General features: G+C 57.1%; 1 protein-coding gene across 2 annotated transcripts in view; it reads right to left on the bottom strand.

Moving 5' to 3' along the window:
* Positions 1-2,992: 2,992 nt before the first annotated feature.
* Positions 2,993-22,831, bottom strand: part of HPCAL1 (hippocalcin like 1) — a 73,277-nt gene continuing 53,438 nt past the window's right edge. For both annotated transcript variants that reach the window (XM_081156511.1, XM_081156512.1), the window contains exons 2-5: positions 17,442-17,528; positions 6,992-7,390; positions 4,486-4,591; positions 2,993-3,851 (exon numbers count right to left, since the gene is read on the bottom strand). In XM_081156511.1, the coding sequence (XP_081012637.1) occupies positions 3,754-3,851; positions 4,486-4,591; positions 6,992-7,369 (582 nt within the window). In that variant the 5' untranslated portion in view covers positions 7,370-7,390; positions 17,442-17,528 and the 3' untranslated portion in view covers positions 2,993-3,753. The remainder of the gene's footprint in view (positions 3,852-4,485; positions 4,592-6,991; positions 7,391-17,441; positions 17,529-22,831) is intronic.

Below are 22,831 nucleotides of genomic sequence, written 5' to 3'. Positions count from 1 at the left end.
GTTATGTGAGGGGTGGAGGTGTTACCTGACCTGGGAGCACCTGGATTCGCTGACCTCTCAGGTCGTGTCCAGCTAAGTCTGATGATTCTGAGAATTTCTATAGTTATTCTATAGTTATTATTACACATCTCATTCTATAAAATCCAACCACTGGAGAGTTGATTTAAACTCAGTTGACATGTTTATGTAACAAGAAAACACTGCTGGTAAACAGTGCCACCCTCAGAGTGACACCACGAAAACAAAAGTCGTCTGTCCAGAGGCTGCGCAGGGCAGATGCGCAGAGTAGCGTCTGGCGGGGAACCCGAAACTCCAGTTCTTCTTCTCTCCCTCCTGATTGGAGCGGAGCTCTCCCAGCGTGGAGGGCAGTGTGACCCTCTTGTAAGGAGCTGGAGGCCAGGAAAGGGAGGGGTCGCAGGAACCCATGCTCAGAAACTCATCAATCACTGTCTGGGTTTGTATGCTGACTCTCTTGGGGTGACCTTGGGTTATGAACTTGGTTTCCACCAGGGCTTCACCTGTGGGGACTCTCTGGGGCCTGGGGCCCAGGCAGCATATTCAAGGAGGCCACTGTGAGCTCCGGCCGAGGCCAGGGGCAGGGCGGGTGCTGACGGCAGGAGCCCAGGGGGCTGGCTGAGGCCCCGGGGAGAGACGGGCTCGCCTCCCCCACCCCACCCACCTGGAATGAGCTTTGAGGGCCGCACTCAACACAGCCTCACACACGTCCCCAGGAGCAACCCGCCAGATGCCCCGACCCTCCACACTGGCTCTCTACACCGCAGGCCTGGATGTGTGCCTACATCCCCACACGGGACAGACACCCTTCAAACGGGACCCGTCCCACAGAGCCACATCTGCAGACTCAGTCCAGACCATACACTGGTCCCTCCTCAGAAACACAGACACACACCCAGTGAAGGGGCGCTGTTGGGGGGGCGGGGAGCTGGGGCAGATGATCCAGCAAGTTCTGATTCTGCCTCTGTCCTGGGTCCCAAGTGAGCTCTGAGGGGCCTGGCTGGAGTTGGTGCCGGGTCTGCGGGGCAGGTCCCTTCCCGCCTGTTTCCTCGCCGCCTGCAGGTGGAGCACGTGCACCATGAAGGCCCCTGTAAGCTAATGTGCAGAGAACAGAGATGCTGGGGGGATGTGTGTGCACAAGTAGCGAGGGAGTGAGGGCGCGGAATGTGTGCTCGAGCTGCGGGCACACCCAGCTCACAGCCAGGAGACAACGGCCTCCTGCTCTGGCCAAGGCCTGGAGGGCTCAGTGGGCTGGGTCAGGATGCAGGAGGGCAGGTGGCCCGCAGGCCCTTGGAGACGGCCCAGGAAGGCCTACCCCCAGCTCAGTCCCAGGAGCTGCTGGAAGGAGCCCACAGGTGATGGAGGGAGGGCCCCACTCTGCCCCCCCAGGACCCTGCACTCACCATGTGGACCCTCTGGCCCCTTGCAGTGCCGGGCTTGGCCACGCCCCAGGCCCATCCTCCAGAGTGTTTGCTTCACAAACACCCTCCGCCTACCCAAGGCTCCCAGCGCCCCTTTACCACCGTCTCCAGTATCCCACACCTCAGAGAGAAATCCTACTGGCTGTCTCCCTTGAGAATCCTACACAGGGTCATCCTCACCTGGGTCTGCTGGGCAGTGCCCCCCACTGTAGCACTGAAGCTGCCCCCCTCCCCTCAAGCACTGCTGACTTCACCTGTGCCAGCTCCACTTTGTGAAGCCGAAGCCCCTCAGCAGGAGGAAGATTCCTCGAGCAGGCAGAGTGGTCAAAAGCTCCGTCTTGCCTTTGCAGCAAATTGGATCCACCCCCAAGCCACCTGGCTCCCCCTCCCACCCCGCCAGGTGGTGCTGCCCATCGGAGGCTGTGGCTGTGGGCACGTCAGGAGCTGCGCCGCCAACCAGCTCCTGGTGGTGCCACAGGCCCAGAAGGCACTTGCAGATGGGCTCATCGTTTCTATTCAGAGGCATGAAGTCTTCAAAGATACTAAAATGTTCTAAAATCAACAAAACAGCCACCATCCCCAACGGCCTGGCGAGTTAGGCTTGGAGCCGCAGGCTCAGCCCTCTTACCCCGATCGCCTGCCTTCTCCTTACGCCCCCCTGCAGGAGAGGCTCAGAGAGGCTTGTGGCCCGTGGGCAGGTGTGCCAGCCACTGTGGGTGCCCATCCTGGAAACAGGACCCCACTCCTGTCCACCTTCCCCAGTGCGGTGCCCTGTGGGAGAGGCGGCTGTCCCACAGCCAAGGGGGCATCCTGACCCACCAGTCGGGTGACCTCGTGCTCCTGGCCAAGGCCCGGCCTGGGTGTGGCCAATGAGAACTGGGACTGGTGGGGAGGGAGAATTCCAGAAAGTTCTCCTCAAGGAAGAACAGAGACAGGACCGCTTCTCTTCCTGCCTGTGGGACGCTCCTGGGTCAGCCGTACTGCCCAGAGTGGTGACAGCCCTGTGGGGACCCCAAGAAGACAACTGTGAGGACAAAAGCTGGCTGAGGCTGGAGGGCGGGGCGGCGGGAGGTGGAAGGAACCCGGGGACCCCCGAGCTGCTGAGTCAGCCAAGCCCACGGCCTTGGGGCAAACGTCCTCGTGGCTGGAGCACCTTCCGCTGGGGGTTCTGCGGCTGGGACCAGACGCCTCCACGGCTGCAGCTGAGGAGCAAGGTCTGCCCCCGGGCCTGTGCCGGGGCCCTGGGGCCCGCTGTCCTGTCCTCGCTGGTCTGTGCTGTCCCGCTATCTTGCTAATTACACCGCAGGGTGGGGAGGCAGGAGGCAGTGTCCCAGTCCAACCTGCCAAGAACAGTCATCTCTTATTTCCACCAATGTTTCTTGGCATCCAGCAGATATTGAAGAACAGACTGCACGAGATTTACAGACACAGTGACAGCTACGTGGATACAGGAGGGGCCGAGTTTACAAACAGCAGCTGGGTCCGCCGAAGCCGCCTTTCCCGAGCGCGCGGGCCACGGGCGGCAGAGTGGGGCTCTCGGGGGCCGACACACGACTCAGAGAATTCCGTTTATTGGATCATTTTAATACAGGAAATGCCGGACCAATCAACAGGACAAACCTTACACAGATGCCCGCGTTCTCTGTGTGGACGGGAGGGTCTCCACGGCAACGGGCACGCATGCATCTCCTCTGGGAACGGGCAGACTGAGGGCATAAATACCACAGGAGAACCAGGCTCGGAGGGACCGCGGGCCACGGGGGAACCACGCTTCAGAGGCGGCCGAGGCGTTAAATACGGGACCTACACGTGACACTTCACATCACCGTACGTATAATTTACATTAGAGAAAGGAGACCACAGTACAGACGTGCGAGTGGCTTTGGTCAGAGAATACGACGAGCTAGGTGGAGCCATGCACGGGGAGGGTGCCATCTACTCTCCCTCCTTCCTGTCCTCACCTTATCCACGAGTCACCTGCAACCACAGAATAAATCAGCTGGCCTGGAGCCACCTCAGAAAGCCCCGCCAGTGTCCTCGGTGGTGTCCTCGGGGCTCCCCGCAGGCGGGGACGTGCCCTGGAGGCGAGGACACCGGGCCCCGCGTGTGAACATCCCTGGACGCCTGGGCGCGGCCGGGGGGGCGGTAGGAGGCCAGGTGGAGGAGGGAGGCGCGGCTGCAGGCCGGACAGGTGCCACGGGCCACCTGGCCCGGCCCGGAGAGCAGGAACGATTGAGGAGGCATCCACGTTTGCAAGCAAAGCTTAAACAGCGAGACAAGCCTGTGTTTCTCTGTCACTGTCCAGACGCGGGGTCCCTCAGAACTGACTTGCGCTGCTGGGGTCGCACTGTAGCAACCGGACGATGGAAGGGTCGCTCTTGGCACCTTTGATGAACTCTTCCAGGGACAGTTTGCCTGTGGGTAGGAGGACAGGAAACAGGAGTTAGCTGGTGCCCTGCTCTTACCTTCCAGAGCTCAGGGACAGCCCCCACTCAGGGCCCCCGCCGTGAGGGACACCCTCCTGTGGGCGCCCAGCAGGGCAGGCAGGCTGGCCCCGTGGGAGACCAAACAGCGATGCCCAGGCTAAGGGTGGGTGAGGAAGCGAGCAGACAGCCCCGCCTCCCCAGGGGGGAAGCTCCCGCTGCTTGGCTGACACGAGGGGCTCTCGGTCTACCTTTCTCTCCTTCGCCTGGTGTCACCGTTAGCTGCCATGCCCCCAGGCCTCAGGTGGAGGGGCTCCCGAAGGCACAGCCCCTCCAGCAGGCCGGGGGGCCACGAGCACATGTGCTGCACCCACACGGCTGGGGCGGATACTGTCCCCAACTTAGAAGCTTGCCGGCCGTGGCTCAGGGGCAGCAACACGGGAGAGGACAGAGCCAGGGCGCAGCCCAGGTCTCCCTGACCCTGGCCCCGGGCCCCTCCCTCAGCACAGCGGGGTGGGGGTGGGGGTGGGCTGGAGGCCCGAGGAGCTGCGGAGGGGCCGGGGAGCACCCCAAACACGCCTTCCCTCCCAGCGGCGCCCACAGGCACGGAGGACCCGGGGCTCTACCGTCATTGTTGGTGTCCATCTGCCTGAAGATCTTGTCCGTCCGTTTCTCGGGAGTGGATTCATCCTCAGGCATCTTCATCACCGACGACACCATTTTGTAAATAGCCTGCAAAGGGGCACAAACGGGCGTGTGCTCAGAGGTTCCCGAACATTCCAGGGCGGATGGGGCAGGTGCCAGCTTCTGTCCAGCCCACATCTCAGCTCAGAGAGGTTGGGGTGCTCACGGGTCTTCAGGGCCCTCCCCGGACAGAAGACTGTCCCCTACACTCCTGACAGCTCGGTGGACATCTCAGATGGGATGTCCGGCAAAGGAAGCCAGACACATGGATGGAAGTTCAAGACCAGAAAAAACAGCCCCACTGCACCAGTCAGAAGATGGGGTGCCATCTGGGGGGGGAGGCGGGATGGTGCCCAGGAAGGCGCGTGAGGGGGAGCCTTCTGGGGCCTGGGAACGCCCCGTAACTCCCGAAGGGGGTAGTGACACAGGCCCGCGTCTGTAAAACCCTCACACTGCACAGTCAGCTGCGAACACTTCACTGTGTGATTGTTAGACCTCAGTTCAGAATAAAAAAAGACTCAGCCCCTGAAGCCCATGGGGAGAACCACATATCCAGCCCAGACAGGGTGGCACAGGGTGGCCCGGGGCTCTCCAGCAGGATGGAGCCTTCTCCTTAGGGTGCTGCCACCCGAGGGCCCTGGCCCAGGCAGGTGCCCCCATGCAATAGGGGGAGTGTGTGTGTGAGACGGGGCAGTGATGAGATCACTGACCAGCAGCTCATCAGAGTCACATGCCACAGGGAGGGGCAGTGCCACGTGGGACTGGGCAGAAGTGGTCTGACTGATGCTCTCATTCCTGAAACAGCAGGAGCCTGAGCATTGTTACATCTTAAAAGCAGGGCATTAACAAAAATAAACAAATAAAACCAGCAGAATGACCCCGAGGTTTCTAGAATCTATTGTTCCTTCCCCTCCTCGCCCGTCTCCCATTAGCTTCACGGCTTAGGCAGCATGTACTGTGGGGCCTGTTGGCACAGGGTTGCACCTTCCTGGGCCAGGACACCCTCTGGGGGCTGGGCTGGCACCAGCCTCAGTGCAGAGCGAGGCCATGACCCTCTGAGGCCTCTGGTGGGTGGGCTCGAAAGGTATTTAAAAACACCTGTCCACTCAGAGAAAGGTGGAGCAGTTGGGCGTCCAGCCAGCAGGCAAGGAGCCATCAGAAGGTGCTGGGGGAGCCCGGCCGGGCGTGGCTCAGGGGTTGAGCGTCGACCCAGGATCCAGGCGATCGGGGTTCGATTCCTGGTCAGGACACATGCCCGGGTTGCGGGCTTGGGGGCCTGCAGGAGGCAGCGGATCAATGACTCTCTCATCATTGATGTTACTATCTCTCTCTCCCTCTCCTTCCCTCTCTATGAAATCAATAAAGACATATTAAAAAAAAAAGAAGGTGCTGGGGGAGACTCTCAGGGTTTGGGCACTTGGTTTGGGGGTGTAGCAGCCGGATCCCCTTTGGACAGGTATGGCCATCCCTCACTGTTCCGAATGATCCTGCCCATGTCTCCGAGTTTGGGCCAGGTCAATCTGCTGAGCCAGTGACAGGCCGCCCGTTTGCAGAAGGGTGAGGCTGGCCCACGGCCTAGGGGAAGTGACTCCGGGAAGGGGGATTCTGACTCCCGCCAATACTCACAGCCAAGAGCCAGGAGTGACACCGACCCTGAGTCCCGAAACCTACGCTGTGTATTCTCACTGTGTGAAGACGACCCACGTGGGAACTGGGTGGTCACTCCTCGGGCCACTGCTGCTGGTCTAGCTCAGGGTGTGACGCCCTTGGCTCAGGCTTAGCCCCGAGGTCCTTCGCAGGGAAAGAACACCCCTTCTGAGGACTTCTAGCCCTGAATCCTGCAGGCTCCAGAAGTGGGGGCACAGAAGGGACACCGGGGGTAGCAGCTCTGTGGTTCTCTGCCAGCTGTCACATCCCGAGGCACCCGGTAAAGCAAAAAGACTCGGGTTCTTTCTGGAAACCAGCCTCGCGGGCAGAGCTGCTGACAGGAGGGCAGAGGAAGACACAGGTGCCAGAGCAGTGCCCGAGCTCGTGCTGTGGCCGCTAACGTTTCCCTTTGCTTCATAATGGCAGGTTCCCGGGGACACTGTGGGCGGCTGAGGCATTCAAATCCTGGGCTCACAAAGGCCTTGGCAGGTGCCCTCCGCAAGTGTTAGGGGTCCTCAGAATTACTGTAATTCACAGCTGTTGATTCTCAGGAAACCTCCTCTCTGAGCCTCTGATTTTGTGAAATGCAGAGAATGACCCCCTTGTAGGGCTGTGAGACGCGAACTGCTCAGCGCGCTCCGGCCGGGCCCCATGGCTAGCGAGTGACTTACACTCACACCTGCCTCCCCGGTCAGGGGACAGCGGCGCCCTTCCAGGAGAGCAGCAGGCGGCCACCTGGACGGAGGTGCCCACATGCCCGGGGAACACGCCCGCCCTCGCCGGCAGCCCCGCCCGCCCTACCTGCACGATCTCCAGCATCTCGCTGCGGCTGATGTAGCCGTTGCCGTCCAGGTCATACATGCTGAAGGCCCACTTGAGCTTCTGCTCCAGCTTGCCGCGCGAGGTGACACTCAGCGCGATGATGAACTCCCGGAAGTCGATGGTGCCGTCGCCGTTGGTGTCGAAGGTGCGGAAGACGTGCTCGGCGAACTTGGAGGCGTCGCCGTAGGGGAAGAAGTTGGCGTAGATCTTCTTGAACTCGTCCACGGTCAGGTGGCCGGTGGGGCAGTCCTTGAGGAAGCCCTTGTACCACTCCTGCAGCTCGTGGTCCGTGAACTCCGTGTTCTCCCGCAGGTCCTGCAGCACCTCGGGCCGCAGCTTGCTGTTCTGCTTGCCCATGGCGGCCGGCAGTGGCTACACCTGCAGGACAGGGGCTCTGCTGGAGACCTGGGGGGCAGGGCCTGGCTCCCCACCGTCTACAGCCCCTGAGCCAGCTGAGAAACGTCCCCTGCGTGTCCTATGCCCAGGGCTGGAGAGGTCCCCAAGGGGCCATCACTGTGCACAGCTGGCCCAGCCCCTCCAGGACCCCCGTGGGGAGTGGGGGGCATGGTCTATGCAGCACTGTTTCCTTTCCTTCCTGGCATACGGCCAGACCACACTGCCCAGAGTCCTGTACAGCCTGGTGGGCACGGACTGAGCTCTGGCAGGTGGAATGTGGGTGCAGTGATTCCACCATCTCCAGGCCTGGCCCTTGGCAACTCTCCTGCCTGCAGGCTGGACACAGAGCCCCGGAGGAGGACCCAAGAGGCCCCGGAGAGCACACACCCCGTAGTCTTCCTTGGCCAGGCTTCCTGACCTGACCACCACTTTCTCAGCGCTCCTAAGGATGCTGTCTAATCAGTACCATTGTGGGTGCACAGGAGAGAAGTCACTCTGCACACAGCAGACGCCTGCTCTTTCCTGGACCCCCAGCTGAGACAGGGTGTGGATGGCAGAGCTGGGGAAAGGAAGCTACCTAAGGCCCTGGGTGACTACGTGGAGCACAGCTCGCCGCCCGTGTCACATGGCACTGGAACATGACCAGAAAACCCACCTGGAGTGTATTAAGCAGGGAGACTTGGGCTGTTTGTGCCAGCAGTCAAGCAGCCCCTCACCATGGCAGTCAGGTGATCACAAAAGTGGGGAGCCCGCGGGCAGACTCTGGGCAGGGGAACAACAGGCCCAGAGGAAGCGGGGTGAAGAACCAACACCAAAGTTACAGTTCAGGGGAAATCTGCACACAGAAATGAGCCCCAGCCTGCTCTCTTGCCCGCGCCAGCAGGGTGCCCGCCAACCTCAGCCCACAAAACCCGAGGATCATTCTCTGGAGAAACTGACCCACCCTTGTGCCCCCCACAAACAAGACCTAAAAACAGTACATTTGGGGTCCTCTGCAAAAAGCTGGCCACCCTACCAACTGCTGCTGTTTCTGTTATTAAAAATGATATAGTCACAGAGAATGAATATAATCCAACGGTGATCATCGTGGGAAATCTTGAATGAACTCTGAACAAGTATTTAATAAGAACATATTTTATATTCCCACCATCCTGGCTGTTTCAGGGGGGACAGAGGCACCGGGCACGAGTCCTGTTTCAAAGCACTTATCAGGCCTGAGCACACAGGCAGGTCCCTCGCACTGGTCCATTTCAGCAGCAAATAAACTAACAGCAATAAACTAACCACAGTCACAAGTCACCAAGCACTCCTGCTGAGCCGGGGGTGGGCACAGCATTTCACAAAGGGTGAAACTGGCGCCCAGGGGTGCCAGGCAACTTGCTCAGGGTCCCACAGCTAATGGACCTGGGATGTGAACACTAGTCCATCCTGAGCCTGACCACAGAGCCCTGCCATCAACCCTGAACCCTGGGAGGTGGGCAGGGCAGGGCAGGCCTAGCACATCCAGCCGTAGCAGAGAAGGGCTGGGAGAAAAGGAGTGACATGTTCAGGAAACAAAGAAGATTAATTTTATTTTAAAGAAAAACTGTCAAGAAATTATGGATAGAACCTTGGCCGGGTGGATCAGTGATCGGCCAGCGCCCTGAAGGGTCCTGGGTTCGATTCCCGGTCAAGAGCACATCCCTGGGCTGCAGGTTCTCCCTGCCCGGTCTGGGCATGTGTGGGAGGCAACTCATCCATGCGTCCCTCTCTCTCTCCCTCCCTTCCACTCTCTGAAATCAGTAAAGATATATTAAAAAAAAAATTATGGATGGAAAAAAACGTGCTTTCCTGCCATCGCCCTGGCGGACTTGGTAAAACGATGGCCGGGGGAGCGCACGTTCCTGCGGTGCGGCTGCTGCTCTGGCGCGGAGGCGCCCCGCGCGCTTGGCACCGTGGCCTCGCCCAGCCCGAGTCTCAGGGCGCAGAGCCCGCCCGCGGCGGGCGCTCCCGGGTGTCCGTCCTGCGCCCTGGCCAGGGGCGCCCACAACCTGCCCCCCTTCCCCGTGGCTTTCACGGGGCCGTGAAGTGGGCCCGTGACTCCCGGGCACTCGCGGGGCGGCCTGCGCGCCCCCCCCAAGACAGGAAGGGCCTCATTTCACCCTCCCGCAGGCTCCGGGCCACGCGGGCGGCCTCGCGGGGGCCGGGGGCCGGGGACGCTGCGCGCACGGCGACCCCCGCGGCAGGGACGGCGGCTGGCTGGGGGACAGCGGGCAGAGGCGCCTCAGGGGACAGGAGGGCTGGCCGCGTTCGCGTCCCTTCCTCCAAGCGACTGGCGGGAGGCATGTCCAGCGCGGCTGCCCCCAGGAGGGTCCGTCCTGGCGGGGGCGCGGTGCGGGGGGCGAGGTGCGGGGGGCGCGCAGGCTCAGGCTGCAGAGCGGCCAGGCCGCCGCTAGAGGGCGCGGCGGGAGGCCCCGCCCCCGGCTCCCTGGCCCCGCCCCCGGCTCCCTGGCCCCGCCCCGCCCCGCACCTGGCGGCCTCCGTCTCCCCACCTGTAAGCTCCGTTGGTCCAACACAGGAACCACCAGTCCCACGGAGCTACCCAGCCCTTAAAATGTGGCCGATCTGAATTCGTACGTGCGCCCTAAGAGTAAAATACACACTGGGTTTTGACGGCTTTATGAGAAATTAATGCAGAATATCTCGTGAATAATTTTTCTATCCTGATTACATGTGAGATGAAAAACGATACCATTTGAGATACAGTGGGCTCCATTCATCATGCTGGTAACATTCATCTCATCCGTTTCTTATTACTTTTTAATCCCCACCCGAGGATATTTTTTCCACTGCTTTTCAGAGAGAGAGTGGAAGGGGGGGAGAGAGAGAAACACCAACTGGTTGCCTCCCGCACTCACCCCAACTGGGCCAGGGATGGGGCCTGCAACCGATACATGCCCTTGCCTGGCATCAAGCCTGGGGCCCTTCAGTCGGAGAACTGACACTCTAACCACTGAGCCAAACCAGCTACGGCTCTTTTTACCCTTTTTTTGTGTGTATGTGTTTTTTAAGTATATCTTTATTGATTTCAGAGAGAGAAAGGGAAAGAGAGAGAGAGAGAGAGAGAGAGAGAGAGGGAGAGAGAGAAATACCAATGATGAGAGAGTCATTGATCGGCTGCAGCCCGCAACCCGGGCATGTGCCCTGACCGGGAATCAAACCCTGACCTCCTGGATCCTAGGTCAACGCTCAACAGCTGAGCCATGCCTGGCTGGGCTCTTTTTACTTTTTTTAATGTGGCTTACTCGGAAAGTTAAAGTTATACATGTATGTGGCATTGTACTTCTAGTGGCTGCTCAGCCCTGGGTGATCCTTGGGACACTACGGATCTGGGGCCACCAAACAGGGACTCTTCAATTTCATTAGCAGTCTGTTTGCAGGCCCAGTGCTAACTGTAGCCTAGCTGGAAGAAATGTCCCCTGTTTACTTGACTCCTTGGTGCCCTAGACTGAAAGATAATGGTGTTTGCATTTCACAGTTATGTGGAGTCCCACAAGTTTCTATTTTCAGCAGCTTCAAGAACTTTGCTAGAGGCCAGCTGCAACAAGGCTGATCCCAGGTCTGATTCCGACTCAGGTGTGAGGCGAGGGGCAGGGCGTGTGCCGCCCGCCCCCTCTTCTAAGGGTGAACAGGCGAAGCCTGAGTGAGATCTGGGGAAGGAAGAGGTCGGAAGGCCTCTGGAGCCGACAGTTACAGGGTGTGCCTAGATCCAAATTCCACCTGCAGACCTGGGAGCCCATTTCCGGAGGCCTTCCTGAAATCCTGTTGCATCATCATAGTTTTACCGGCTGGATGGGCTCCAGGCCAGTGACCTGTGGTTGAGAAATCCAACTGAAAACCCTCCTGACTTCTGTGCTCATCCCCAGCAGCTTAAAATCCCCATGACTCCCCAAAGCTTAAAAAAAGCAAAAGGAGGGAGGGAGGAATGCAGATAAAGCAAGGCACAGAAATCCCCTCCCCATCTTGCAACATCCTCCCTTTCCACTCTCCAGAGGTTGAGGCTGGGGAAAAGGAAAGAAAAGCCTCTAAAAGAATGTTCTTTCCCTTCCAGAAATGGCTAATGCTACAGGAAGAGGACCTGTGGGTCGCTCCCCCCACACGTCTTGTGCCTTTGAAAACACTGGTTCATCCAAGTGGCTCTTCCCCTCAGTCGCCCAGCAAACTCCTACTCGTGCACCAAAGCCCAACCCAAATGTCACCTCCTCAGGGATGCGTTTCCCAACTCCCCTACAACTGCTCTGTACTTTGCATTCCAGTAGCATTTTTTCTGCCTATTTCTATTAAGACTTAGTTATATCAACTTCTGTTATATCATTTACTGTGTTTTCCCTCACTGGACTGTGAGCTCCTGGAGGAAAGAGAATACCTCATCCATGCCAGTGGGAGAACCTGCTAAGCCTGTTCTAGCCTCCAGGCCTTCGCATTTGCAGCTCCCTCCACTGGGCCTGCTTTTCCCTCCCCTAGGGATCCGCAAGGCATACGCCCCAACTTCAGGTCTTGGTAAGCCTTCCTGGGGGCACCCCTCTGCGGAACCACCTCAAACAGCACAGCGGACCTCGCGCCCCCGCCCCTCACCCTGCCCTCTCCACAGCATTTCCCACCCTTGGCACCATGCCGATGTATCTGCGGGCCATCTGCCTCCTTTCGTTCACATTGTCCCCGCAGTGCCCAGCACAGGGCCCGGCACAGTCAGTGCTCAGCGAATGCGTCTGAAATCACGGCTGTGTCCCCAGGGCCTGGCACAGAGCCAGACGGAGGAGCAGATGAGTGAGCGAGCATGGCCCTCCCAGGACTAGGGACACGAGAGGAACGTCAGGGATTCGGACGGCAGAGTGCTCTCTGGCTCAGGTGTGAGGCTCCAGGATGGGCATTTTAAATTCAGACTTGGGGCCCCATTTACCGGCTCAGGAAGTGTGTCTGCAGAGTAGAAGGCCTGCGCGTGTCAGCCTGGGGAGGTGGGGGTCCATTCACCAAACGGGGGCCACGGCCTCCTTTCCCTGTGAACACCCCCCCCCCAGCTACAGGGTCCCTCAGGGCTGCGGTGGGGGGTGGCCGCCGCACACGTAAGGGACTCCCGGTTAGTGGCCTAGCCCCGGGCGCCCCCAGCCTCTCCCCCTGCCTCAGATTTATGGTCTTGGTTGTCTTAACTTCTCTGGGCCTCGGTTTCCTTGATGGTAAAGTGGAAATAACGGCCCCTACCTGCAGCCACAAGGATAAAGAGAAATGAAGGCTGTGGAAGGACTTGGGCGAATTTCAAGCGTCGGACAAACACACAGAGGTATTATCACAGCTTCTATGATAAAATAACCCCGGGGCATCCTTAATGAGCTTAGTCGCAGCATCAAGCAGAGCCAGGCTGGGCGGCTGAGGCCGCTCTCGGCACTTTCTTCTCATTTGTGTGCCACCCGGGTGGGCAGAGAGCCTGGCATCCCTGAGGCCCAGACACATGGGGGGGGGGGTCAGTGAAATTCCAACTCCTGCTCCTCAGAGAGGAAATGAGGGAAAGGATGGAAGAAAGCGGGTGAGCAGGGCAGGGCCCCCGGCCAGCTCACACTGCCCAGGCCTGGCTGCAGCCCGAGACTCCACGGCTGTTGCCCCTCGCTGTTGGCCAAGGAACACCGTGGACCCCCCCGGGGGGGAGGGCTTGCTCTCAGGGTGAGGACCTTCCCATCACATCAGCCTGTGGATCGATCAGGATTTCACTCCTGGGAATTTTCTCTTCTTAGAGAAAACAGCAGGGGCCACGTTTTCCATTCATCCATTCATTCCACAGCCATTCTATACACTTACTAAGGTATTTTATGCACGAGGACCTGGCGATGTAAAGGGCCCTGACGTGAGGAAGGCGTGCAGGAGCCTGAGCCATCTGGGGAAACGTTCGCGTGTGGACCAGGGTCGGACGGGGCACTCCAGTGGGAAGCCGCTGCGTGCGAGGAGGTATGCGCGTGGAGAGCATTGCGTGACTGGGACGGCTGGTTAGGGGGACACAGCGGGAGAGGTGGCAGGGCCAGCCTCTGGACTCTGGACTTTCTTCTGGGGATGCAGGGAGCCCAGGACAGCATCTGGGCGTCAATGACTAGCAGGCCCGAGTTTCTGGGGAGACCCCTACACCTGTAAGTTCCTGTCCCTGCTACGCGGCTCTGGGCCTGTTACCTCCCCAGGCACCTTCCGGAGCAGTGACGGGACTAACAATGTAACAGCAGAGGCCAGTACAGATCAGAATGGAACAAACGGACAGATTAACAAATGTATCAGGGAGGGGCAGGGAGGGGAAAGAAGGAAAAATACCATCAAACCCTAGGAATTTGGTCTAATGCCTTGAGGGCAGTTTCAGTTTGTAAAGTCTTAGTCCAAACACACGTGTAAAAATGCCTGTGAATTCTTTCTCAGGAGGAGAGGGAGGTGCGTGAGGGGCGTTTGGAGCGAGCAGGTAAGATGGTTGTTATTGCCACCTCTGTCATTTCCCTTCAGAGCGGAGTTAGAGGCCTGGGTGCTCTTGGGTCCCTCACTTTCCTCCTCAGTATATGACTTTGGACAACATGGCCCAAGGCACCTTCAAGCCCTACAAACTGGTCTGAGTCTGTCCCCAGAAGCGGCGTCCCCAAGAGCTGAGAAGTTCGCTCACTTAGTGGATGGAGTTCACAACCCTCTCCCTGGACTTCGGTTGGCAGACCCCTCGCTTAGTGCTTTTCCCAGGGGATGGCGAAAAGCTAAACCCGGCTGGGTCCTGCGTGAGTGATGACCACATGTTCAATTCATGGGCCCCAAGTGAATGAACCTCTGAGGTCTGGCCGAATTCTGAGATGTCTTGGATAGAAACGGTCTGTAAGAAATGTCATTATAGCCCGGCCGGGGGTGGCTCAGCGGTGAAGCGTGGGCCTAGGATCCAGGAGATGGTGGTTCGATTCCCGATCAGGGCACATGCCCAGGTTGCGGCTTCGGTCCCCAGTCAGGGGCGTGCAGGAGGCAGCCGATCAATGACTCTCATCATTGATGTTTCTCTCTCTCCCTCTCCTTTCCTCTCTCTGAAATCAATAAAGATATATTTAAAAAAAAAGAAATGTCATTATAAATGTTGTTAGACTTAAGAGGCGTTTTGAAGACATGTATGGTCCCCTGGGTTCTGTGTTGCTGACAGTTGGCTCTGTCCGCAGGGCAAAGTCCACTCCAAGAGGGGAGCCCCTGGAGGGAGGGCCACCTGTCTGGAATCACTTGTGGCTCAGCACACAGATCCGAAAACATTTTCTTCTGTTTTCTTACACTTGGAAGAAAACTTCCAGTGAATCATCTCATGCTTTTTGATTCATGTTTAATGTCTTGGGGGAGAAATAAAAACAGTAAGTCATTCCCACTAAGAAAGGCATGAGCCGGGCTAAAAAGCCAGCCCCGAGAATGGCCACATGCCAGCTGCCCCTTGGTGGCCTCGGCAGCTACAGTCTTCAGTGGTTGTTAAAGGGTGTGTGTGCTTATAATCCTGACTGAAGACAGCTCATAAAAGCTGCCTTTTGCCATTTTTATTTATTAGAAAAATGTTTAAATATATCTTTTATTGATTTCAGAGAGAGGAAGGGAGAGGGAGAGAGAGACAGAAACATCAATGATGAGTCATTGATCGGCTGCCTCCTGCATGGGATGGAGCCCACAACCTGGGCACGTGCCCTGACTGGGAATCGAAGAACTGCGACCTCCTGGATCTTAGGTTGATGCCCAACCACTGAGCCACGCCAGCCGGGCGCTTTTGCCATTTTTAAAAACCACAACCCCAGGAGCCCTATACTCTGAGGGACAGCTGGGACCAGTGTACAAACACACACAGAAAGTGTCCATCAATACACATTAATGAGCACCTACTAAGTGAAAACCACAGTGCAGAGCACTTGCAGTCGGTTGGGAAGACCAGGCAGGAATTCCCTCTTCTCTACACCGAGTTAGCTCCTGCTCAGAGCCAGGCGCTGGGCTCGGGTGCTAGGTGGCAGAGGGGGACACAGAAGGCAGATTCCAAGACAAACCCACAGACTCCAGCATTCAGGCTGGGGCCCAGGTCCGAGAGAACCTAGAGCTGCATTCCATCAACCCAGGGCCTGGCTAGGAAGAATCCCATAACCCACTAGCCCAGAAAATACGGGATCTGGGCTGTCCCAAAAGTCAGGGTCCTGCGCCTGGGACAGTGCCGAAAGCCTTGGGATGCATGGATTGGCGTGGGCTTGACCTGGCTCGGGGCCCTGACCCAGGCGCCAAAAAGCAGCTGGACCTCAGGGACATCGCTTGATCGCTCATTCCTTCACTGCGCAGCCTCCCTCAGTCCCCACACGGGGCACTGACTGGCAGTGACGGTGCCCTTCCTTTTCGCTGGGTCTCGCTCACTCGGACCCACATGGCACCTCTCACAGAAGCCTCCCCAGAGCAGAGGCTCAGGGCTGCCAGAGGGCAGTGGCTCTCCTGCCCAGTGCTGGCGTCCTGCAGGCGGGCGCGGCGGTCCCGACGCCCGAGTCCACAGCGGGTGACAATGCCAAGCCACGTCACGCGTGCGCAGTGTGCATGTGAGCACGGGCACGTCTGCCCACAATGCCCACCATGCGGGATCTGCCCTTGTGCTTGAGGGCGGCCCGGACACCCACAGGAAGTGATACTGCAAAGTCATCCTGAGTCACTCTAAAAATAGCCCTCAACTCACAGTCCGGGGGGGCTTCCCCTTCCTGGTGCCTGCCTCAAACGGCCACAGTCCCCGCCCGAAGGCCGCTCGGGCGGCTCTCCCGGGGGCCCACCTGGGGTCTGCAGACCACTCAACACTGTGGGGGCGCCAGCCCGACACCCGGGAGAGGTCAGTTGGGATCACGCTCTCCTGGCCCCTTCCCAGCCCTGAGCCTCCAGCTGGGCCACAAGCAAGCAGGCGATGTCCAGGCCACGCCAAGCCCCCTTTTCTCCCTCCCGTTCCCAGTTCCAGTGGGGCTGGTGGAAGATCACACTACAGCTAATCCTTGAACAGTGTGGGTTTGAACTGCACGGCTCCGTTTTCCGTGGATTTTTTAAATAAATATATGGTTGGTCCAATGCATCCCTGGGCTTCACATCCAAGGAGTCAACCAACTTTGAATTGAAAACAGTATTTTGATCCACAGTTGGGAATCCGAGGATGTGCAGGGTGGACTGTCTGCATTGTTTTACACCATTTTATAGAAGAAACTTGAGCACCTGCAGATTTTGGTATCCATGGGGTGGGGGTGGGGGGTTCCTAGAACCAATCCCCTGTGGATACTGAGGGACCACTGTGGTTAAGTTTGTGGGGAGTCAAAAACTATAAACTGATTTTTGGCTGCACAGGGTGGGAGCCTCTAACCTCTGAGTTGTTCACGGGTCAACTTCAGTGAAAGCAGCGCCTTCCACGTGAACTTGTGTCTCTTTTCTTTGGGGAGAAAAGCCCAGAGACCCACCATTAATCTGTCTCTGGAGATGGAGGCCCCAGCCTGGGTCTCTGGTCCCAACCCAGTGAGCACTTTCACAAGGTGGGCAGGTGACAGGAGAGAAGTCAGGACAGGACAGGAGGCCCCGGCCCGGGGGATGCAGCTCCCCGGGGGACAGCTAGTGGGTATCTGTGTGGGTGTGACAGTAACCATGCCCAGGGTCTGCTGGGCGCCTGTCTCCGGGCCTGTGGGGTCCTCCAGTGGAACCAGCAATCGCCACCTGCCCTCCTCTTCGCCGCCCCCCAGACACACCGGCTCCCAGCAACCTCTGAAGCTAAGGCGGGGACCAACACTTCAGGTTTCGGGTCCAAATCTCTGCCCGCGGCTGAGCGCTAAAAGGTGACTCCTTCTGGGGGGGAGGGGGGGAGGACAAGGGGGCAGCTCTGCTTCTGGGGCCTAGACAACCCCAGGCTCCTCCGAGGCGGGCTCTCCTGGGTGGGCTGAGGCCCCACGGCCCTCCGCCAGGCCCTGCCCACGGCTGCCTCCACCCGCCCCGTCCCGCCCCGCCCCCAGGCCCATCCAGAGCGACTTACCCAAGGCCAAGCGGAGGCGGAGACTGAGCAGGGATCAGAACCTCGGCGGCTGGTTCCGGGGCCTTGTCTGAGCCACTAGACCATGCCCTGGAAGGAAAGACAGACAGGTCACCCTGGTGTGGACACCCTGCCCAGAGCCCACTGCCTTTCCCTCAGGCTGCTGCCATGGCCTGTGGGGGGCCCCAGTGTTCACAAATCCCACGCTAAGCACGGAAAACCCTGGCTTCTGGCCCCGTCCAGTCACTTAGGGCGGGGGCCACGGCATGTGCGCCCCGCGCCAGGAGGGAGGGAAGGCCACCATGGTACTGATGGCAGAAGTCCCCCACTGACACTGTGGCCACCCTCAGGAGGGGCTGGAGCCAGGGCTGGGCATGGCCTCCGGGGTCTGCACACCGGGTTCAAGTGCTGGCGGCACCGAGTCCCTGCGGCCCGGCCCGCGGCTGCCTGCGGCCCGACCTCACTCCCTGAGCCTCGGGGTCGCTGTAAGGGCCGCCCAGCAGAGGGCAGGCTCCCAGGAGCGCCCGCAGCCAAGCCCTGGCCCCACATCTGACGAGCGATCAGAAGGCGTAAGGACCCACACTCTCAGTGACCAGCTCAGCGACAGGTAAAAACATCTGTTGCCACAGGGACACCTATCACAGCCCATCCGTCTCACTCGATGCACACCAGCCACTGGAGGGGGGGACAGCAGAGGAGCTCTGGTCCCAGGTGTGCCTCTGCCTCTGAGCGGCCCTGTGACCACCCTGTGGTCTCTGCCATTCCGTTTCCCATCTGTGACAAAGAGGGCAGGCCAGCTGTGACACCAGCTTCCTCACAGGAGGAGGGTCCATCCCTCCTGAGGCCTGGAGGCTCTGGCTCCCAGGCTGCTGGGGACAGTCCATTAACTCCAACAAAATTTCCTCCAGGCTCTATCGCTAAGCCACAGGGGCTCCTCGGCCACCAGCTTCCCTGTGACAGATAAAGATTACAGTCATTGCTCCAGACAGAATCAAGTAGCAGAAGTCATTAAGCAGAAATAATTATGTTGAGTTATGTCTGGTTGCTCCAGATTTCTGTCTAGCGATTGTCATACAAATGCTCGTGCCTCTCCTCTCCCGGGGAATGATTGAAAGAGACCTGCCCGGCCCCCTGGGGACGCTCTCGGTGACAGCCTCCCCCGCACCCCCCTCCCAGCACTTGGGGGAGGAGATGTAAAAGACAAAACCCTGGGAGGGCCACACCCCCAAAGTCACCCAACAGGCCCCCTGCCCTGGACCTGCCTTCAGGGCCCAGGCCCAACCTCCCAGGCCTTTCTTTGTTCATGTCAGGCCTCAGGCACCTTCCTTTCTCAGGCGTGGGCTCTCTGGGAGTGCCCAGGTCTGACCCATTCTTTTCTTTTCTTTTTTAAAATTTTTTCTTTATTGATTTCAGAGAGAGGAAGAGAGAGGGAGAGAGAGAAAAACATTGATGATGAGAGAGAGTCATTGACCGGCTGCCTCCTGCACACGCCCTGCTGGGGAGCGAGCCCAAAACCCGGGCATGTGCCCTGACCGGGAATCGAACCGCGATCTCCTGGATCCTAGGTCAATGCTCAACCGCTGAGCCACGCTGGCTGGGCATGACCCATTCTTGTACTTGTTCCTTGTTCCTCCCACAGAGCAGGGCCTCAGGAGAGCATGGAGGGCTGTGTGGCTGGACGGCCAGGGCTCAAATCCTGGCTCCCTGGCTCAACTATTTCCTAGCTGTGTGACCCCCGCTCATTTTTTAACTTTTTAGCGTATAAAACAGAGATGATAATCCTGACTAGTTCATCAGGTTCCTGTAAAGATTAAGTGAGCTCATGCCCAAAAAAATGCTTGGCACTTGGAACTCAATAAATGTCAGCAATGACTGAAAGCAGACAGGCCTAAAAACATGCTGTGAGAATCCAAGCCAGCCAGAGACACAAGCTGCCGAGACCGACTCGAGGGGAAATAGACAACCCGAAAGAAAGAAAGACAGCTGAGCTCTGGCCGGTTTGGCTCAGGGGTTAGAGCATCGGCCCTCGGACTGAAGGGTCTCGGGTTCAATTCCCCTCGAGGGCATGTACCTCAGTTGCCGGCTTGATCCCCAGCCCAGGTCGGGGCACCTGAGGGAGGCAACCAGTCAATGTGTCTCTCTCACATCGATGTTTCTCTCTCTCTTCCACTCTCTCTGAAAAGTAAAAAGCAATGGAAAAAATATCCTCAAGTGGGGATTAAAAAAAGTAAGAAATACAGTTGACTCTTGAGCAATGCAAAGTTAGGGGTGCTGAACTCTCACTCAATCAAAACCCTTGTATAACTCTGACTCCCCCAAAATTTAACTACTAACAGCCAACTGTTGATCAGAAACCATACCGAAAATACAAACAATAGATTAATATTCTGTAAGTAATACGTATTATACACTGTATTTTTACAATAAAGCAGAGAAAATGTATAGTATCAATACCATAAGTATATGTCGTCTGTTTACTAATCAGCAAGACTGCTGGATACAAGATCAACATACAAAAATCAATTGTATTTCCATACACTTGCAATGAAAATTCAAAAATGAAATTAAGAAAACAGTCCCATTAGGGTAGCACCGAAAAGAGTAAAATATCTAAGGATAAGTTTAAGAAAACAAGTGCAAAACTTACATTCCGAAAACTACCAAATGCTGTTGAAAAAAAATTTTAAGATTTAAATATTTGCAAAAATATCACATGTTCACGGATCAGAAGACTTAACACTGTGAAGATGGCACTGCTCCCCAGGCTAACCTATAGATTCAGTGCCTTTCCCAGCTTATTCCTTTGTAGAAATCGACAAATTGACTCTAAAATTCACATGGAATTTCAGAGGACCCAGAACAGCCAGAACAACCCTGAGAAGGAACAAAGTAGGACTCATACCTCTCAGTTCAAAACTCAGTACAGAGCGATGATCATTAAGACAGTGTGGTCTGGGCCCGAGGACGGATGTATGGATCAACGAAATAGATCTGAGAATCAGAAATAAACCCACAATACTTATGGTCCACTGATTTTCAACAAGGGTGCCAAGTCCACCCAGGTGGACAGAATGTCTTCTCAGCCAACGGTGCTGGGACAATAGGATGACCATGTGCAAAAGAATGAAGCTGGACCCTCACCTGACACCCTATAAAAAAGTCCGCTCAAAATGGATCGCAGATCTGAATGTAGCAACGACGACTGTATAACTCTTTGGAGAAAACACAGGAGTAAATTTTCATGATCTTGGATTTGGCAGCGGACCCTTAGGTATGACACCAAAAGCCCAAACAAGCAAAGAAAAGAGAGAGAAATTGGACTTCGTTAAAATTTAAAACTTGTGCTTCAAGGAACATAGTCAAGATTATAAAAAACACAACATACAAAATGGGTGAAAGTATATTTGATAAGGGACTTGTAGCTAAAATATATAAAGAACTCTTACAATTCAACAGAAAGACAACCTAATTAACTAAAAAGTGGTCAGAGGACTTGAATAGACATTTCTCCAAAGAAGATATACGAGGGGCTAATAAACATGTGAACAGATGCTCAGCGTCATTGGTAACTAGAGGGGAGGAAATCAAAACCACAGTGACACACCACTGCGCACCCGCAAGATTTCTAGAGTCAGAAAGTCAGACCAATGCAAGTGTTGGCGAGGATGTGGGGATACCAACCTCACACACGGCTGTTGGGAGTGTAAACGGGGCAGCCAACTTTGGAAAACAGTCTGGCAGCTCCTTAAATGATCAAACATACAGTTATCACATAGCCCAGAAGCTCCACTCCTAGGCACACACCCAAGAGAAATGGAAGCATATACCCACACAAAACCTGTACACGAGGTTCACAGCAGCTTTATTCATAACAGCCAAAGGTGGAAACACACCAAACGTCCATCAACAGACAAATGGATGAGCAAAATGTGGTCTGTTCATACAGGGGAATATTATTTTTCAGCCGTGAACATAAATGAAATGCTGGCCCCGGCTACAACACAGACGAGCCCTGAAAACATTAAGGGAAGACACCAAACCCAAAAGGACAAAAATTGTATGATTCCATCACACAAAATGTCCCGGACAGGAAATCTATCGAGACAAGAAGTAGATTAGTGGCTTCTTAGGGCTGGGAGAACAGGGGGGTAGGGGCCCAGGGGGTGAGACAGCTCAGGGGTATGGGCTGGAAATCATCTAAAATTGGCTGCGGCAATGGGTGCACATATGTGTGAACGTACTAACGACCACTGCCCTGATTACTCCGAGTGAACTGTATGGTAAGTTATGTCTCAATGAAGCCGTCGCTTTGAAAAAGGAATCCAGACCAGTGCTCTTGAACTTCTCTATCCCAGAGGCCAGAAGGGCAAAGAACAGGGTCACAGGTGCAGGGAGGCAAACGACAGAGTTTCCCAGAGCTGCCGCCAGGGGACATCCGGGCCTCAGCTGTCACTGCCCCTGAATCCCGCAGCCTCAAATCCAGGGGCGTGGCGAAGTGTGTGACAGGCCTGTGGGGTGCAGGGACACTTCCGAGGAGCCCGCTGGGGTGCACTCAGGTGTGTGCCAGGCGTCGGGGTGGACAGTCAGACACAAGCTCTCAGGGTCTCTCTGCACTCAAGGGGCGAGGGGCAGTCGCTCAGTCCGGTCCGGTCCCTAAGGACTTCCGCGGACCGGCCAGCTCATTCCTGGCGCGGCCCAGGCAGCCTCCCCGGGCACTGCAGTCTCCACCCAAGAGGGTCGGCTCTCAGGCCGTTTCTGGGATCAGTTTCTCCTCCAGAGGCGCAGGCCTGGAGAGACCCAGTGCTACTGTCCTCGCTGCCAGGCCTGGGGAAAGCAGCTGGGAAAGGGTCTTCCCCCAGAGCTGACCCCTCCTGGTGCCCAGGCCCAGGCTTCCCACACCCACTGACCTGCGGAAACCAACCGTCCCTCCTGCGGCTCACACCAGGGCGCGCGCGTGCTCCAGGGATGACAAATCATTTTAATATATCCCGAAACCCAACTTAATTAGGAAGCCAGGCCCATGAGGGAGAAAACGTAATGGGGTCTGGAGTCAGAGACGCATGGTCTGGGGGTTGTGGCTATTTCTGAGGTGACTGAGGCCATTTCTGAGATGACTAATTCCACTGCGGACCCCGCAGAGCGAGGGCAGGAGCTTGCAGGATGCTCTCACACTCACGGTTTGCACAAGGACCGTTCCTTGTAGCGGCATTTTCTTCCACTGCCAGTTCCAGGACTGAGCTAGCGGGGGCTGCGTGTCCTGCAGATGTCGCCAGGGAGGGGTCTGGTCTGGGAGCAGCCACAGAGCACACTGTGGGCGCCAAGTGCAGGCGAGACCGCCCAGGCTGCAGACGCACAAAAGGGGGTGTGGCTGGGAAGGATCCCCAGCTCGACAG

The sequence above is a fragment of the Miniopterus schreibersii genome (genome assembly GCF_964146895.1).
Source record: "Miniopterus schreibersii genome assembly, chromosome: 13".
NCBI classification, from domain to species: domain Eukaryota; kingdom Metazoa; phylum Chordata; class Mammalia; order Chiroptera; family Miniopteridae; genus Miniopterus; species Miniopterus schreibersii.
Note: the sequence above shows the minus strand (reverse complement) of the source record. Positions and strands in the feature narration are given on the sequence as shown.